Raw genomic sequence first — 19629 nt, 5'->3', positions numbered from 1 at the left:
GTCACTTTAATGTGTCCTTGATGAATAAAAATATAAATTACTTCTTCTAAAAAAAAGAAGAAAAATCATACTGACATATAATATACATTTCTGCATACATTTTTCATTATTTCATGATTAAAAAGAACATGCATGCATTTAAAATACCAATGTCTTTTGACGCACAAAATAACACTTTTAATCAATGCCTCCATGCAAAATGAAGGTATTTGTTTTCATTTTCTGGATTTAATGTTCACATGGATTTACAAATAATAATAAAATAAGTAAGTTGGTCATAATAAAACTTTTTCTTCAGAATAATTATCTGCCTTTAACAGCTGAAGCATTTCAGAATGACTGAATAATATAATGTCTGTTTTTGACCAATCAAATCCAGTTTGATAACATCAAGTCCCACTCTCTGAATACACTGTTTAACACAGGAATATGTTTTTCATATCCAGTACTGCTTTGCATGTTGTGTGCATTCTTTCAGAATAACAGACACTTGAGCTTCAGTGAGAAATGAGCTGAGACGTAGGACGAAGAGCTGTTCAGAAGTATGTCGTTTCCTATCATGCACAAGATGTATTTAACAACTGAGTTGTGTGTGTTTCCTGTGTGTGTGTTCGAAATCGGAGACTGACTAGTGTGTAATCATCAGCTCTGTGCTGGCATGCAGCGCTCACTTCAGAGTATTTAGATTTATAGCTTTACACAGTTGGACCATGCAATCACTTTTATTTCCAATGACATCATCTACAGTTTCCACACCTTCAACACTTGCCTGGTTTGGGAAATATGACACACCTGAGCAGCTGGCAATGATAACTGCTAAGAATTTATTTATAGAGAAACATGAATTTCCAGTGATTGTTTCATGCATATGCTCACCAAGACTGCATTAATTTGAATACAAATACAGTAAAAACAGTAATATTGTATTATAGTAATATTGCAATTTCAAATTACTGTTTTCTATGTGAATACCTGATAAAATGTAATTTATTTCTGTTATCAAAACTGAATTTTTAGCATCAGTCTTCAGCGTCACGTGATCTTCAGATATCATTCTTATAAGCTGATATGCCGTTCAAGAAACTTTTTTGATTATTATTCGTTTCATATTTTTGTGAAAACTGATACATGTAATTTTTCGTGATCCTTTAATAAATAGAAATTTCAAAAGAACAATAATTATTTGAATTAGAAATATTTTGTAACTATCTTTACTGTCATGTTTTATTACTTTTGAATGTATCATGTTTATTGAATTTAATTTATTATATAAAATATTAAGCAGCAAACACATTTTCTTTGCATTCAATTAGATTATACCGACACAAAACACAAATGCATACAGTTGTTCAGAAATAGGATTTTATTAGGACTTTCTCTGTAATATCTCTTTGGGTTGAAATCTAAATTCTTCTTTATAGAAACATATACAGATAGAATTTAAAGATGCAAGAGAGAGATTTGGGGTGCTCTGGAAGACTGAATGCATCTTGGACGTTGGGGATGAAAAAGTTTGAAAGGAAAGATCACAGTTCTTTCTCTGCAGACCGCAGTCTGACCTGTGCTTCATTTATCAGTGGTATCATAGAGATTGATTAATGCCTCCGACCGACAAAGAGAATCAGTGTCTGATTGATTCATTCAGACAGGAGGAGCTTTCAAAGGTCTTCTTCAATATAAAAACACATCAGCGTCTCCCACACTGTCTCTCGCTGTTATGTCTTCCTCTACTTTATAAAAAACACAGAAACATTATGATCAAGTGCGTACTGAAGCATGCTTTGCCACAGGAACTGTCATTTGCATTTAAGACAAATTATCCAAAAACCATAATTTAGCATTACCGTATTTACCCATAGATGCAGTTTCACAAATGTGGTAATGAAATTGAGTCATTTGCATGTTGTAGGTATGGTAAAAGACAGCTACGGTTGTTCCAAAACCTACTGAGCGGCTACCAAGAGTACTGGTTTATCCATGACTGATCCTTAAAATGTTACCTTTGGTCCCCTTCAGAAATGAATATTCGCTGTTTAGAGCAAAATTACAGAGCCTTGTGCAATTCGAGTTTCGGCCAAAACCAAATTTGCACATCATGCATCCTTTTATGAAAAATGGTAATTCTTAAATGCACAGAAAAAAAAAAAAAATCAAAGATGGAAGATGTGTTGTTTATAAGTGTATTTAGTATTGGGTAGTTAGTTACATTTAATTACAAAATAAATGTTACTGTAATCTGTTATTCAATTACAGTTACAAAGCGAGTTAACATATGACTATTTTCACACACATACAGATTTGATTGATTTCTTTCCCAAAATGCATTAACTGCTCTAAAATATGAGACACCAATGCTTCAGGGGTTTACGACACAGAATAGGACACATGCTTAATTGATAACTATTTTATTTCCTATTTGGGTTTATGTATATGCTTTATTATTATAATTATTTTTTAGATTAAATGGTTGTCCAAGGCATTGTTGGATTCTAGTTTCCTGCCATAGCTATGCAAAGATTTGATTTAAAAAACAGTTTCAGCTATTAAACGATTTCTTATGATTTTAAATCTGTATTTAAACTCAGAGCGAACTCAAGTCGGATTTTAAAATGTAATTATTATCATCTTAATTCTAGTGAAGAAGGATTTTGACAGTCTGATAGTAATCAGTGTTAAATACTACTGTGTTTCAAAACGATTCACAGTTTGAAACATTGTTAGAACTTTAGAAAAGTAATCAGTTACATTACTTTACTAAAGTAATTGTAAAACATTTTACATAGGGTGACTTGTAATCTGTAACCTATAACATTTCCAAAGTAACCTTCCCAACACTGAATATATTCTGTTCTGTACTGTAAAAATATTACTAAAAACACAGTTTAACCCAGTATTTCCCAAGTTATTAGCTTAGCAACATGCTAAAATCAAACTCTGTGAACGTCATTCTCTCAAGGCGGCTCAATAGGGTTTGGAACATATTGTACATCAGTACGCAGCACATTTCTTTGGCATAAGTTAATAAAACTCAAAATCTTGTTTCTTTTTAAGGCCTTGCATTTTTCTTTGCATACACTCGGCGTTCAAAATATGTTTCATAGCAGGATATATAGCTCCCAGATCTCTTTCTCCAATTCAGTGCATTAATATCCCCACAGGGGTCCTCTGTGTGTTTGTTCCAACGCCTGCGTTTAAGGAAAAAAGGCAACACACAAACTAAACTGGGACAGTTTGGAAATGAGGTACACATGGTTCATTTAACACTCATGCATCGGTTTCCCAACCCCAGAGAAAAAGCTTAGTGGTTTGCAATGTTAAATTATTAATCAGATGACACGTTCTTTAAGTTACGCTCAATGAATAACACTCGTTTCTAAACAGAAGTAACAGGTCAGACTCATGACACTTTCTATTTATAGAGAACAGGAGATGAAATTGCTAAATATATATCATTATTGCCCCCTACACGCTATAGTGCACTAGTCTGAAACCGTAGTGGACATGTACTCATTCAATCCCATAATGCACCGTAATAATGAGTGTACAGGCCGTGTACAATGTGAGAAATACAGCAAATTAATTTACGAGTTTCATCAGAAGAGTCCACAGCCACATTCAGTCTTCAAATTTGCTCATTTGTTTTCACCCACTCCTTCGAGTGGACTATATTAGTAAACTAATAGTGAATGAGGTTATAGGGGGCGATTTCAACAAAGCCACAGTGTAGGTCATAAAAGGAAGTGTCGGTTTGCAGCTTCATATGCGACTTGCACAAAATAACATCAATGTTCTCGTACTGGCTGTGAAAAGCCAAACAGATCTCTTAAATACAATGTCTCATGTGAAATAAATACAGCGTAGTTTTCCACACAGCTCCAGAAAGTCCCAGGATTGGTCACTGTGATGATCAAACGGTAGACTCTTTAGGACCCTCCTGGGCTGCGTTCTTACAGCCGTAGAGCCACTTTATGACCCGTGCATTTCTCTCAATAATGGACACACCTGTAGGAATCTGCTCGGCAAGCTCCTCCTGGAAAAGTCCTTCACCGGAGTGTCGGGAAAACTCGCTGGGCTCCGAGCCGCCGCCGCCGCCTCCGACGCTCCTCAGTAGCAGCGAGAGCGTGTCGACTGAACTTGCCCCATTTAAAAAGTTCTCCGGTCCGAGCCTTTCCACCATATCCAGGTCCAATCCACAGTAGTCGAAGAAGCGTTCCTGCTCGGACATGGCTAGCGAACAGCGTAGTCTCAATTCCGACTTGGAGCGTTTCAAATCGGATCGCATCTGAGGAACGACTGGCTTCCATGGGTCCATGTCGTTATTGTTGGCATTCCCCGTGCTGTTTCGTAAACTGATGATCATGCAGTTTTTCGACTGCTTCTCCTGAAAACCAATGTTGTTGTTTTGTGTCTCGGGCATTGAGTGCTCTCGCTCGGATTTGCTTGATCGTCTGGTCTCATTCCCGCCATCGACAGTGTCTTTATCAATGGACCAAGACATTCGCGAATCCCCGTCTCGAGAGGAAGACCCCTTCTCCTCATTTATCACCATTTTTTGAGCCTCATTCCCACCGCTCTTTTCACGCATAGATCCCTGGAAGAGCCGTCTTACAAAGCTGTATCCCTTGACCTCTAAGTTGCCGTTGGGATTTTCTCCACCTCCACTGGGACTCTTGCACTCTTTCTTCTGTCTGTAAATGACCAGGGAGTCTGGACGCAGCATGCGTTTGCCATTGCTCCTGCGCATTATTGGCGCACTATGTGGAGCAACTAATGGAGCAATGGTCGGAGTTCTTAGAGAAGGTACGGGAGGCTTGTTTGCATTGTTGCGATTCTTGGTTTCCTCATCGGTCTCATTCCGACAGTTCTCTTTCTTGGAGTCGTCCTCATTTTCATCCCGTGGGAACAGTTGTGCAGAGAAAGGCTTCGTTTGATTTCGAGCTGGGAGGACGGGCGTTGAAGGTGTGGACACTGTGAAGCTGCGACGGGGCACCGGTGGAGGGGTCGCACAGGGAACTAACACAGGCTCCTGCTTCGTGTTGATGACCTGTTGACTCTTGACGTACTTTGCCTTGTCAGCTTCCAGTCGCTCTACGGCACTGACAGAACGTCCCCTGCTTCCGGCATCCATCTGCCTGCGTAGATAATCAGGCCCCTTGTTTAGGAGCCGAAGTGGAGAAGGTGAACCAATGGGAGTTAATGGCTTCATTTTGGAGTTCTGCAAAAATGCATCCAACTAAAAAGGACAAAGCAGCTGCCTTGCCCCAAAAAAGACAAGGAAACTCTCTAGAGATTAAACAACTGGTTTGATGCTTCTTTTAAGATCTGACGTGTCTCTGAATTTTAGGGATCCAATTATAGGATCCCTATGAATATAGATTTCTAGGCATCTGAGAATCTGGAAAGGTTTATGCAACAGACTAGCTGTTGGGATTTGCTATAATTAGTCTCGTTACTGGTCGCTTTTGGAAAAGGGTTGATTCGATATCTCCATGCAATATTTATTCAGGCATTGGGATAAATGGGCAGGGCATGGGGAAATCCTTTTTCTGCAATCCCTAAATCCCAAATGAGATGTTCTCTTCACCACAGAGCATCAGAAATAGCTGCCAGTGCCTCTTTTCCCTCCTCGTTTAGTTCCTTTCTTCTCTTAATCTTTTCAGAGAAGGTCGTCTTGAAGGAAGAGCGCTAATGATCTTGATTATTTGCTTTTTGATAGCCGTCTCTGGGTTGGGCTTCTATTGTCCTGTGTCGTTATGGTTGGGTTGACATATACAGCTGGCACCGGGGCACTTCAGAGTTTGATAGACAGAGGTCCTGTCTTTCTTCTTCTATACCTAGAGCCCTGTGAAAACAAAAACGAGTTATTTTTTTTGCATTTCTCAAGGGAGAGCCAATCTCCCAAGGCGTAGGCCATATGGCAGCATGAACAGAAGTCTCTGTAGGCCTTTGTGAGCCGATGAAGTTGGCAGAAATGTATGTCTGGGGCCACAGGCAGTTGCATTAGCTTATTCATGGACTGATTTGACTTCACAGCGCTCACCTATTGAGCTAGCCCTAAATAACAGTTCACTCGTACAAATTTAGTGCATTTTAGCTTTGAATGAATATGCATAATATACATGACATAGTCTGGATTCACACTGAATGTTACACAAGGAATTTTTCCCATTTACCCTCAGATGCATTTAGAAAGTCTATTAAGGGAAACTGTGACCATGTGCATTCAGACTGCAGAGGTAATGGCCTTCACCATCAGCATTAGCTTAACCCACATGCCACATTTGCATTCCTTGAGGGCTTTGCTAAATAATGCATGACTTCGTCCATATTTTAGAGACCCCAAAATCAGCCTATTAAAAACATTTCCTTTAAGATGCAAGACCATTTTCTGCATTTAATTTTGAACACACTGGAGTAGTTTTTATGACGTCGTGGTTTTAGTCCATTAAGAATAGCACTTACAACTCAAAGAATCTGATCGCAAAGCTAGCTTAAAAACATTTTGACTGCATGGATGATTCTGAAAAGGAAGACATTCGAAACATGACACATCAAAGTGCTATTTTTATATTCCCTCGCAGGACAAAAAAAGACAATACACAGTATTTTCAAGTGAATATGTCCTTGTGACCTAGTAAATGGGGAACAACTTTGCTTTGTTTGCCAGTTTCACTATGAATAGCAGTCGTTTACTACAACTAAAAACAGGTGTGCTGCTAAATTCCAAGCTCTATTTTTTTCAGTAGTCAGACTTAAAGTAGGGAGGAAAATAACTGCAAAGACAAATTCTGAAGGAGAAAAAAATCCCTAAGATAAAACTACAAATACAGCACCTCTCATGTACCTCGACCCCCTCTGAAGCCCTTCACTATAAATCCAGTCAAAAGGGGAACTGCAACATTTTCCAGATGTCGGAGAGTGCGGGAAAAGCAGCCATTGTTTGGGAAAGTTCCGGGAAAGAATTCTGAACAGGTGTTGAGCATGAGATGGATCTGGATTTAGGGACTTTCAGAAAAGAAGTGAGCAACAGGAGGTACGAACTCAGAAAACACACTTATTGGGCTTTTATTTTTCAGTCTTTTGATTTAATGATATCACAAATATATTAACTGTTTTTATTAGACGAACCACCAGCCAAATAGACTCGGAATTTGGTAAAAAAAATAAAAATAAAAATAAGAACAGTCTTCTATTATTCTCATTTATGTGCAATGCATAATAATAAACAAATATCTACCATCCTATATTTTTACAAAAACATTAAAATACATTAATAAAGCCATGTAGGATCAGCCCTAAACATGTTTGAGTGACAATGCAAATCACAGTTTTGAACTATTTAAGTTTAAATAAGATAAACTATTAAAACACTACTGAAACCCACTCATATACGTTAGAAGAGAATTAGAGATACATTGTGAATATTAGTTATATTTCCAGCCCCATAAGCCAGCATCTACCGAAATATGAGTTAAGCACAATACTAATCATCAGGATAATCTGGTTAATGCAATCAAAATATGGTGCACAAATTAAGCCACAGTAGTGTGTTTCATAATTAGCACGTTGTTATTAGCCTTGTCTACATCAGTTAAGTGCACTTAAGGCTATTATTGGCTTGTAAATGCATTTCCTCACTAATATAGATCTTTCCAAACCAGTGGGAAAGCCATTTGAATGCTGGATCACCGTGTTTAGGACATGAGCTAATAATAGCCTAGTTTATAGAGTAAAACACTATTAAATGAACTTCTTCACATTCACAAAGTTTCCCCAAAACTAACATTCTAAACAATAAACTGAAATTAAATAAATACATACAAGCTATTTTATAGCTATTTTACAAAATTATTTTGCATTGATCTGAGATGATTTGATTCAATCTGATTTGGTTCAATTGATTCATTCAAGAGAACCACTTCAATCAACGTATTTAATGTAAACTTGATTTGATTTGCAAGCTCATAACTCATCTAAAATATAGCGTCTAACACAAAATAAAGTTTTTAAAAGCAAAATGTCTCTGTTTAGCACTGATCTGAGATCTGTCCCACATCCCCTTATGAAACAAAAATATATTGCAGTATGTTGGAAAATATCATGTAATATATTAGGCATGTATTCTTATATATATTTATGTTTCCCAATATATTGCAATATATTGAAAGCGGCAATCATTTGTATATTTTGCAATATATTATATAATATATGTATCATCAATATATTATTAAATGTATTCAAATATATAAAATACTAGAAAATAAAAAGGGAAAATAATATATTACAATATATCACAATATATTTTAAGAAATATATTGGTATATTTCGTAAGGGTCACTACAGTCGTTTCACGTGTTCACAGCATCAGCGAGGGCATTTGCACTTTTATCGTGCACTGTATTACTCTCTTTGGCTTTAAAGAGATAAAATTAGTGACATGAATCGCCTGTGCTCCTCTCTCTTTTGAGGGCTGAACTGCCCAGTAATAGCAGTGGCTCTCGAGGGCTTGTAATTAACCCCTGCTAATCCAGCCTCCTCTCATCTCACTGGCTTTCATGCTGGTATGTCTTTGCGTCTCGGTGAAGTTGGTGGGCAGACCGTCTGCCTGCAGAGGAGGCCAAAACAGTCGTCCAACAAGGTCAGAGAGAAAACAGATGTTTTCTGTCAAGCTGCATTTAAAGCCACGATCTACTGTAGAGTAGCAACACGACCAAAAAAAGACAGTCTTAACCCATTTGACTAAATATATTGAGCTTATTTATGGTTTAATATCCTGATATATGTTAGATTATGGATGGAAAATGATTCAAACTGCCTATAAAGTTTAAAAGTCACATAAACAGCATATGTTATTTATTTGTGTGTGTGTGTGTAACATTTACTGGGACACTAAACCTTAAATGATGTACATCATAGGGCTGCTCGAATAAAAATAAAAATAATTCATATTCATGGTTATTTTATTGAGATCACAATTATTTGATTACACAGCAATTTTGAAACATCATGCATTTATTGAACTTTAAATAAATCTTTTTAAAAGTGGATTTCCTTAATCTTTTAGTCAACTGAAAAACAAACAAACAATTAAAAAAACAATAATAATTATTAAATTAGTTAAATAATAAATTAAATTCATTTAATTGTATATAGATTAAATATTTAATTAATATGAACTATTTTAATAATAATAATAATAATAATAATAATGAAAAAAATTATTTTATATATAATTATTATATATTATTATTTTATTTACTTGAATATAAATGCTTCACTGATTGTTTTAGAAAATAATAATAATAATAATAATATGCAAAACTATACTTCATAATCTTAATAAAACTTTTTTTTTTGTCAAAATAAATTTTAATTCATGAATTTAAAAATGGTTAAATATTCCAAATATCCCATTCCATTAGAATGTTGTGGAATAATGTAACACTTCCAATCCAGGCATTAAAGCATCCAGTTGATAAAACTTCAACGCTCCTAATTAAAAGCACACGCAAACAGTGCAGAATGTGTCTGTCCCACCCAGTCTGAGCAGCCTAATTACATTTAAAGGTCCCGTGTTGGACTCCGATATAAAACCACAAAAGGCTCAGGACGTCCGTCACAGACCAGCTCCTGCATTATTTATCGGCACAGACAATAGAGGCCTCTGGCTGTGGAGATAAGAGGCTGGACTGAATGCTGCGGCTCATTAGAAAGAAAAACAGAGAGAAAGAAAACACGTGACAATAAAACTCAACAGACACAAACACTCTCCGCACAAAGGCAGAGGTAGCATACATCTCCTGAGTGCTATTATGCAGTTGATGTATGATGGTGGAGGCTGGACGGGCGTACGGGCCACAAAAACATGACAGACCCCCCTAAACCCTCTCCAAATTATGAGGTGGACACTTAACTGACCCGGTGGGCATCTATTGTCATTCAAACGTCACAAATGTGAGCCGGAGACTTGATGGGCGATCACTGCAGACAAATGGGCACCATTTACATCAGCTATTAACAACATCACTGATCAGGGATGAATGCAGGTGTAAATGTGGATTTGATTATTTAAACCAAATTTGCAGGTTGTCAGAAAATGCACGTGATCAGATGAGTCTCAGAAAGCCTTCAGGAACATATTTCATCTCGAAAGTCAAAAAAAATGAAACAAGAAAACGAGAACAAAATGTTGTGTATTATAATTATATTGTGCAAATATTGACCAGAAAGCTATTTTGATACCTGCAGTAGGTTGAGCTTTTTATACTTTTCATTAAAAATATTAACAAGTACCCTTAAGTTTTCATTATTGGAATAAAAAGGAAAAAAAAAAGGAAAAGCAAAAAAAGAAAATGAAAAATAAAAAAGTTATCCCATTATTGTTAATTTATTAGTTGTAGTTCAATTGTAAGAAAATGTATTTGTTGCATTAAATTTAATATTAATTTTAAGAAAACAAATATGTCCATATATATAATTTTTATATAATTATTTATAATTTATATAAAATAAAATTAATGACTTAAATTAAAATATTTATTTTATTTTATTTTTGAAGATTATTTTTTTCTATGCGTTATTCACAGGATCACATTTCTAATAAACTTTCTAATAAATCTAGTATTGTATTCTATGAATATTGTTGAGTCTGTGACAAGCCCTTTGGATAAAAACATCTGCTAAACCAATAAATGTTAATGTGTAGTTAAAATGCAAATGTGTCCTAAACAACAACAACAACAACAACAACAAAAGATGGCATAATGACCTATCAATTAACCATTAAGGAAAAAGTTTAGCTTTAAACAATATTCTTCCTGTATCATAACAGCTTGATAAATCAAATATAAAAAAAACTTTAAAAATTTATTTATATTTTCACGAAAGTTTCCAAAAAGTGCTCTGAATCAAAAATGTTCTCCCTGTTGTTTCATTTATTTCAGGCTTTACAGGGTTAAGATGTTGTGTTAAGGCGTTCACACATCACATCAGTGGACTTTACCCTACTTTTCCATTAGTTACGTCATAAACTGCTTTGGTTCTTTCTTTTTTTCACACCGCAGAGGCCTGATAAAGAGCTATAAATTTCACCAGAGTAAAACAGAATATCCTCCTGTGAATGTGGACCTGGCTTCTCCATCTAATCCATTCATGAGAGCCGGAAAGTTCAGACAGGAAGTGAAGGAGTTGCCTTGAGAAGTGCTAAAGGTTGTGCACGTCTATTATAGTAAAGGAAAAACACAAAGGGGCATGGAAACCACTTACTTTTCCTGAGAGAAAATGTTCAAGATTTGTGCATGCAATGACAGGAAAGGCGAGGTGCCCAAGCTTTACAAAATGTGTTCCCGAGGACTAATGTGTGTGTGCATGTGAATGTGTATTTAATATACATATATCTAGCCTATGCATGCTCATCTGTGTCTAACTGGGAATAATCTGATCTACATGCAACATTTCAAGCATTCACAAAACTGAGTAAAGAGCAAGCACAAACGCTGATCAGATTACATTACGGATCATTGGGAAGGTTAAGTCTTAATCTGCTCTCAGGGAACACAAGTGATAAAGTAGTTGAGTTTATTCCAGTCAACACATTAACCAGTCTCTAGTTCCCTCAGATAAAGCTGCTGTGGTCCGGCTGTTAGTGTGATGTGCCAGGCTCATGTTGAGGTCACCACAGACTCAAGTGTTAAAACAAGTGTGACTTGTGGAAGGGGTCGGGGGTCGGGGGTGATGGGGTGATGGGGAGGGACGCATGACCCCTCCAGTCGTCCTGTCTAACATCAAACCATCAAATGTCATGCACCACAACAATCCTGCACCATGTTTTCACTCTATGACAGCAAATGACACAAAACACTACCAGAGATACTGCATTGATTATCCATTGTGACCTCAATCCAGCAACTGCCACACAAAAACACTTAACAAATCAATATATATATAAAAACCTTAATTTAACCAGGTTGTAAATTTATCAAATATTATTATTTTTTATTAATAATTTTTAATAAATTATTATTACTATTGGTAGTAGTAGTAATATATAAATTATAATAATTTATGAATATTATTTTTTATTTTATGTATATTATACGTACCTTAGATTTACTTCCTAGTTAAATAATGGTTACGGTTAAAATATTTAAATAAGTTAAATACATTTTATAAATAATTTCTTGCTATATGTCAATATGAAAATGTAAGAAAAAATTGTATTATAACTTATATATTTATATATATACACACACAAACTGTAAATAACTGTGAATATAACTATATATAATTTATTTATTCATTTTTTATAGCATATTTTTGTTCTATTTATAATAAAATTAAGTTAATAAATAATTTAAACAAATGACTTCAATATAAATATTTATGAAAAAAAAATGTACAAATATATACTACCAATTTAACTAAAACAAATGTAAATTTTTCATTTTAATTAAATTGCTTGTATTTATATGTGTGGTTTTATTTGTATAAAAGTGCCTGCTAAACGAATAAATGCAAATATGCAAAAATAACCAATAGTGATCCATTCTCTCATTCTCTTTTCTCAACTTAAAGGAAGCATTTATTGCTCACATATTGCTCTTTCATATCTCAGATCTTGAAAGAATTGTTCCTTTACTGCTGAACTTAAAAATAAAGGGCAAGCCAGACTCACGATCACTCACTTTCTACCTAAAAAAGGCCACGTGATTCCCTGCTGTTTCCTCTTGCTTCACAGCCTCCGCTGAACCTGTCAGCTGTCCTCTTTCATTAACCGCTAGTCTGGCTCGTTGGTCACAAACAGGCCCAAAGTGCCACAGAAATAGCCCGTAATCTCCCCTCACTCCAGCGAAGGGAAAGATCAGTGCACACCGGCGCTGTCAGAACGATGTCTACAGGCCCCTCATGTGCCACGAGAGATCCAGGAGGCATGAGCCGGGGACAATTAACGGGATGTGTGACTATCAGCGACCCGCTCCCACAGCTGTCAGGCGTCCCGTGAGCATCATAGCATCAGGATTTGTCCATTTAATATTAATAGTGCAGTGAGTAAATAAATCATGAAGGGACAAATCATAGGGACTAGTTTGAGGAACCTTCAGCCTCTAATTAGTAACCCGAGCTTCATGCTGTTAACACGCAGCCACACATTAACACTATAGATGTGATTATTTCTTAGGGGGAAATGATTGTATACGTGATTGCACTTGAGGAGAAAATGCAAGGCTGAAAGAAGAGCAACATTTGGGCTTTTGATAAAACAAACAGCTGTATGCATGAAACACTTGAGACTGATGTGGTCACACTGAGACGATAGTGAGAAGTGTGTTCCCTACATAGGGTTCACTTGCGTGGGCTTCCTTTCAGCCGATCGCATGGAAACTGACAAAGGTCACTGCATGAAGCCTGTGGGCTTCTCTCGTGTGTTATGAGCATCCGTCTGCCCCAGTGCTTTCACATTTATTCATCTCAAAGCAGCTCAGGTCTGCTGCAGAGCTGATAATATAGATCTAGATCTGTTATATAAATAATATACGAACATAAAGAGAGAGAGAAAAATATGCATAAATAATATGAAATATATAATTGAATTTTTTTTTATAAAAATAGAAAATAGAGATAGTTATTTATACACACACACACATAATAAAATCGTATTAAATGTATTCATATAAATATATTCATCTTGTCATTGATACACTCAGATGAAAATATATATGTAAAAAAATAATATACATTTATAAAATTATTAATATATAAGAAATGTTATTTATATTTGAAAACATATGTATGTGTATATGTTATATATATATATATATATATATATATATATATATATATATATATATATATATATATATATATATATATATATATATATATATATATATAGTATGAAATTAAATAATTTAAATTAATTAATACAATTATTTAAAATAACAAAATAATATATTTAAAATAATAAAATAAATAGATTTATATTTTTTAAACATAAGCACACACATATATAGCTACATTAAATAATATAAAAGAAATATATATATATATATATATATATATATATATATATATATATATATATATATATATATATATATATATATAATACATATAAAAATATGAAATACTATATATAAGTGTATATATATAAAATGTAATATAATAAAATATTATTGAAAATATGCAATGTATTATTATTTATACATATATTCATTGCAGGGTGTGAAAGTGTTTTTCAACACTTCAGATCTAATGTCCCAAGGCCTGGTCTGACACTGTTAAAAAGTGTGCATTAAAGCATGCTAGTAGCTTTTGGAGTGAACGTCTATGGCCGTATTTTGGGTCATAATTTGGATCTAATGCATTCAGCAATATATCAAAGACTTTACTGTAGTTTGCGAGCAGATATTAGACCTCAATAAACAGATAATGACAGGCTGCAGAGGAGCATCATGCTGATGTTTACATTTCACATGCATCGGTGCGTCAGAGAGATGACACCGCCACAGACACGCGTTTATCCTATTTTGGGTTTGGAAGACAATACACCAGTATGAAGAGACCTCACTTATGGTTCAAAGACAGGTGAAATCTCTGCGTTTGGTCTAGTTCTTGAGTGTTTAGACTGGTTCTCAGTGGTTAATTCTGCTGACTTTGTGGAAAGTTAGTGCATGGTTTGCCACCTAACCTATAAAGCCCTTTAGTGGGGGAGGGCTGTGAGCATTAACCATCCATTAACTCCAGAAACTTAATGCTATAAATCCATAATAATTGAGAAAAGACTTAATTAGTAGTACAACTGTGTCTGTTTGGCTTAGTGGAGTTTTATTAGGCTACTGCATCTGTCATTTCCAAAAACACATGTGGTCACCTCACTTTCCTGAAGTGGAGTCTGTTCTTTTGTTTAAAGCTTCTGTTACAACACCAGCCCAACCATTTAACACTCTTGCACTGTGTAAACTTTGGGTATTTAAACTTTTATAAAATTTCCTAGTCTAGTGTAAATGAGAGAAGAGTTCATGCATAGTGCATCAACAATTTCCACTCTGAAAATGTATTGTTTTGGTCAATATATTAAAAGTCAGCATCCTGACTAAACTGTATGAATGATTTGGTACATCCTAGTAATTTCTTCGTGTCATTGAGTGCACGAATTTATGGGAATTTAGACTCAACCGGTAATTATTATTGCAATTCGGTTTGGTTCCGCTAGAGGCGCAATAATCGCACACTGTACCTTTAAGAAAAAGATTTAAATCTTCAAAAACTTTAAATACATAAAATTACATTAAGTTAACGACCAGCCAGACTAAAGAAAGTACTAAAGACTCTACATTCACACTTATAAAGAAAAATAAAATAAAATCAATCATTATAATGTAAAATGTACACATGCTCATATGCAAATTTACTAAAGCAACAAATCGCTTCGTTTACTAAACTATCATCTTTACTCCATTAATGTTGTTTCAAAACATTTCCTGTTTGGCAATTTCTCATTCACAAGAAGAAGAAAAAAACATCCTCACTTCATCCATTTAGGCTACCACTCTTATAAAAAGCACAGAATTTACAATTTGCACTTTGCTCCCAAAATAGCAGTCTAGTATATCCACATAAACCTAACTAAAATCTGCAGTGATATCAATTATCAAGCCTACCGGAAACAAATCATATCCAAACTGAACTTAAAATGCGATTTAAAAAAAAAATGAAAATAACAGTTTATATTGAATGAACAGTGTTGTTTCAAACTAAAGCCGTTTGTTTACACATGACGAGACGAACACGAAAATATAACAAAATAAATGACGCGAATAAAATAAAGTCGCTTAATGCATAATGATGTGATCGGATATTCTTCACTGGTGCTCGATTTGCTCTTACCGTGTGTCGTGCTCTCTATGTAGAAGTGAAAGCTCCGGTAATCTCCGTGTGCTGTCTCACCGTTAGTGAACTGAACTGAGCGCCGGAGGAACGGGGCGCGCGCTCGTGGATGCGCCGGGATCATCCCACTGTGGGCGGGCAGGTATGAGTGTAAACTGAGCCCTCCACAAACACCACAGCAGAGAGAGAGCTAGTTTGGGGGATTGACCTGAAACTTGAGGCATCAGTGTTTAAAGAGGTAGATTTATATCTGTTTATCGCTGACATGCATTGTGCGACAAAAATATCAAGCCAAAGATAGACGTTTTAATAATCCTGTTGAGTATATTTCACAGGGTACGTTTGTTTTTAAAAGTCACTTTCAATGGAGAAGTTAAGTGGTGACTACAACTTAACATTTTCAGCGTTATTGCCCTGAAAAAAAAAAGAAAAGAAAAAAAGATTGAGTTCATTGAACGCAAGATGATCTTCTGTGGCCTTATTTAGCATGATTTGACACTATATGCTTTGGATCCTTTTTTAAATAAAAAAGTATCTAATATCTAAAAAGTATATTAAATTATGAACCTAGTTTGAGGACATAATTCATTGAAACCTTTTTATTATTATTATTAATACAACAATGAAACAGGTGAACATCAGAACAAAAATAAACAAACAACCATATGTGGGGATACAGTAAGGTAATTAAAAATACAAACATTTTACAATCATAAAATTTTTTTTTTTTTAATTAATGCATTTTTGGCTAACACTCTGACAAACGTTCTTCTGACTTCCGTTAATAGAACATTCGTTCAAGGTTATATAGTAATTAATAATGTTTTCAAAATCACAAAAAAAAAAAAAGTTTTTTGGTTGTTCATGGACATTTTCCGTCTAACATGTTACACAATAATAAATAATAAAGAACAAAAACATTTAGAAAACTGACTTTTCAACATTCGGAAATGTTAAAACGTTTTTAGACAATAACTGTTGGTGTCTTTTTAAAAGACAATTAGGCCTAGCACATTTCCTGCAGTTGGAACATTTACATTTCACAAAAGAAGTTTTTTAGATTTAAAAAGCTAAAACAAAAGATCTAGAGATGAAAATAGATTTTTAGTCAATATTGAACGTAATAAGAACGGACTTCACATATCAACTAAAAATCACCAAAAACCCTTTTGATTAAAAGTAAATGATAAATAAAAGTGAATGTAGGTCTGAGAAAAAAGTCTAATGCAATGGCATTCAGACATTTGAACTGTCCAAATACTTTTCAGCATCACTTTCCATTTCTATTTGTGCATATTAATGCATTAGCACAACATCTTAAATCTTAAGATTTTATGGTGCAGGGTTTTGTTTTTTGGCCTGTGATTTTGTCAGCATGCAGTCACAGGAAAATTTAATAAATTACACTCAGCAATGTGCATCTAATCACCTAAATATAGATTGATCTTTTTTTGTTTTGCACAAAACTCACTCCTTAGCATTCAAGCTGCAAATCTCTAAGGTGAATAGATAACTGTGGATAAATGGATAACCATGATAAGCTATCAGCACTGGCTCTTCTTCCAGAAAACATTACTCAGAAAGCCTCACGAGCTCAGTTATTCACTCGGTAATGAAGAGAGCATTAGTGTTCAATGCATCAATGTGTTAATGTTGTGGTGATGACGGTACAATGAGCGCCCTGCAGGGCTTTGGTCTGGAGACTCTGAAAATAGTGCGTGGATGCATTTACTAATTTCTAGTTTATTATTCATTTCTAATGGAGCATTCAATGCAATCCATGGTTATTATAGTCAACTAACACTGAAACCATGAAAAACTGTTGTTACTTCAAATAAAATATAAAAAAAATAACCCTTTTTTTTATTTCAGCTAGTTCCCAAAACAACATTTCTCATTTGTATCTAGGAATAATTGACCAAAAAAAGTAAAATGTAATCACCCTCAGGACATCAAAGATGTAGGTGAGTTTGTTTCGTCATCAGATTTGGAGAAGTTTGGATTCATTACATCACTTGCTCACCAATGGATCCTCTGCAGTGAATGGGTGCCGTCAGAATGAGAGTCCAAATAAAAACATCACAATAATCCACACCGTTCCAGTCCATCAGTGAATGTCTTGTAAACCTAAGACAAAATACAAGTCCATCTCCTGTTTTCTCTCACATCAGAATCCACCCACCTATTTGTTTTGGACTGTGCTTGATCTGTGCAGATTTCTCTCCTGATTCAGACCTGATGAATTTTTCACTGGAGGAAGCATTATTATAGATAGAGGACTGCAGATCTGGCTTCTCAAGAAGACATTAATAGATGAACTTGAGTCGTGTGAATTGTTTGTGGATTATCTTGCATCTAACACTGTTATTCCCTATTGTGTTCTTTTCATTTATTATAAATGCTTTACTTTTCTACTTGCACGGTGTAATGCTAACTGAGACTTATCACAGCACTTCCATATAATTGCTCTTTTGTTGGTTTTGCTTCTATCGTCCTCATTTACTAGTCTCTTTAAAGCATCTGCTAAATGCCTAAATGTAAGAAACAAACTCATCTAGATCTTGAATGGTCTGAGGGTTCATTTGTGGATGAACCTTTAACTCTTGATGTAAAAATAACTAAAAGTCAAACTGAAATAAAAATGAACTTACTCAGATTCGTAACGTACTCAAAATATTAAAAGAAAAAGTGCATATGCAGTCGTACAGCACCGATCGTTGTTCAGTGGTCTGGATTCTCCGCAGTACTTTAGTAAGAAGAAACCCAACACCGTTTAACCCTGGTCCTGATACCACTGACCCCTGTCCTAAACCCGGGGGACCCTGGAAACCAGACTTCCTGCAGGCCACCGTGTGTGTGGGGTGCCAAGAGCCTGACCTGTTCGACGCCTCCCCGAGGGATCGAATAATCTATTTAACGTCAGCCGTACACAGCAGGTGACGAAATCTTGTGTAATTCACGGTGCCAGACAGTGAAAATCGAGCAGTGCTAATCTCTTAGACGCTGTCGTGATCACGTAGTGCTTTCAGAATAATGTTTGACATGGACTGAGAGGCCCAGTGTGTTCATGATTAGCTGATGAAATGCTACTGGACTCTGTTTTCTTCTTATTTCTCAATAGGCAATTTGTGATAAGATTAGTGGTCGACTAATACGAGATTTTCAGTTGCCGAATGTGAAACTGATATCTAGAGAAAAATGTGCCAGTTAGACAATTATAATATCTGACACTGTGAGTTTCCCTCTTATTTAGAGCACTTTTTTTTCATCCAGAATTGAATTCAATTTGATTTTATTTGTATAGTGCTTTTTACAATTCAAATCGTTGCAAAGCAACTTTACAGAAAAATGTTTAATAGTAGCTTATCAGTGAAGACTGTCAGTTTATGTGCATGTGGCAGAAGTGTACAGACAAAAATCTATTAAATACACAATCAAACTGATTATGAACACTATTGACAGCAATTATATACGATGCAATCAAACTTATAGAAAAATGTGTTAGTTCTGTATGTTGTTTCAGGGTTAGCATCATCTGAGGCATTAGCATCATCTCTTCTCATGTGTTCTGGATCCAGACCGGAGCTTGTGTAAATCCTAGTTATCACGGGATGTAAATCACAGCAGAAACAGAGAAACAAATAGAGACATCATTAGCGTAGCTGCTGTTCCAAAAAATTAAAATTAATTAGTTTAACCCGAGCTGAAGCATAATAATGTGCATTTGATCAGATACAACTGCAG

The 19629-nt window shown here is 35.2% G+C and overlaps 1 protein-coding gene across 1 annotated transcript; it reads right to left on the bottom strand.

Moving 5' to 3' along the window:
- Nucleotides 1–2457: 2457 nt before the first annotated feature.
- LOC113115651 (protein FAM110B-like) lies at nucleotides 2458–16069 on the bottom strand. Its single transcript, XM_026283181.1, has 2 exons — nucleotides 15886–16069; nucleotides 2458–5842 (listed from the first exon to the last, which is right to left on the bottom strand). Exon 2 carries the CDS (start codon nucleotides 5204–5206, stop codon nucleotides 3908–3910), a length of 1299 nt encoding a protein of 432 aa, XP_026138966.1. The 5' UTR covers nucleotides 5207–5842; nucleotides 15886–16069; the 3' UTR covers nucleotides 2458–3907.
- Between the last annotated feature and the right edge of the window lie 3560 nt (nucleotides 16070–19629).

Source organism: Carassius auratus, chromosome 16, assembly GCF_003368295.1.
Source record: "Carassius auratus strain Wakin chromosome 16, ASM336829v1, whole genome shotgun sequence".
Classification (NCBI taxonomy): domain Eukaryota; kingdom Metazoa; phylum Chordata; class Actinopteri; order Cypriniformes; family Cyprinidae; genus Carassius; species Carassius auratus.
This window is presented reverse-complemented; position numbering and strand designations above follow the sequence as displayed.

Bases quoted from the DNA above. Each gene is read 5' to 3' on its own strand.
- LOC113115651 (XM_026283181.1), bottom strand. From the start codon at position 5,206: ATGAAGCCATTAACTCCCATTGGTTCACCTTCTCCACTTCGGCTCCTA.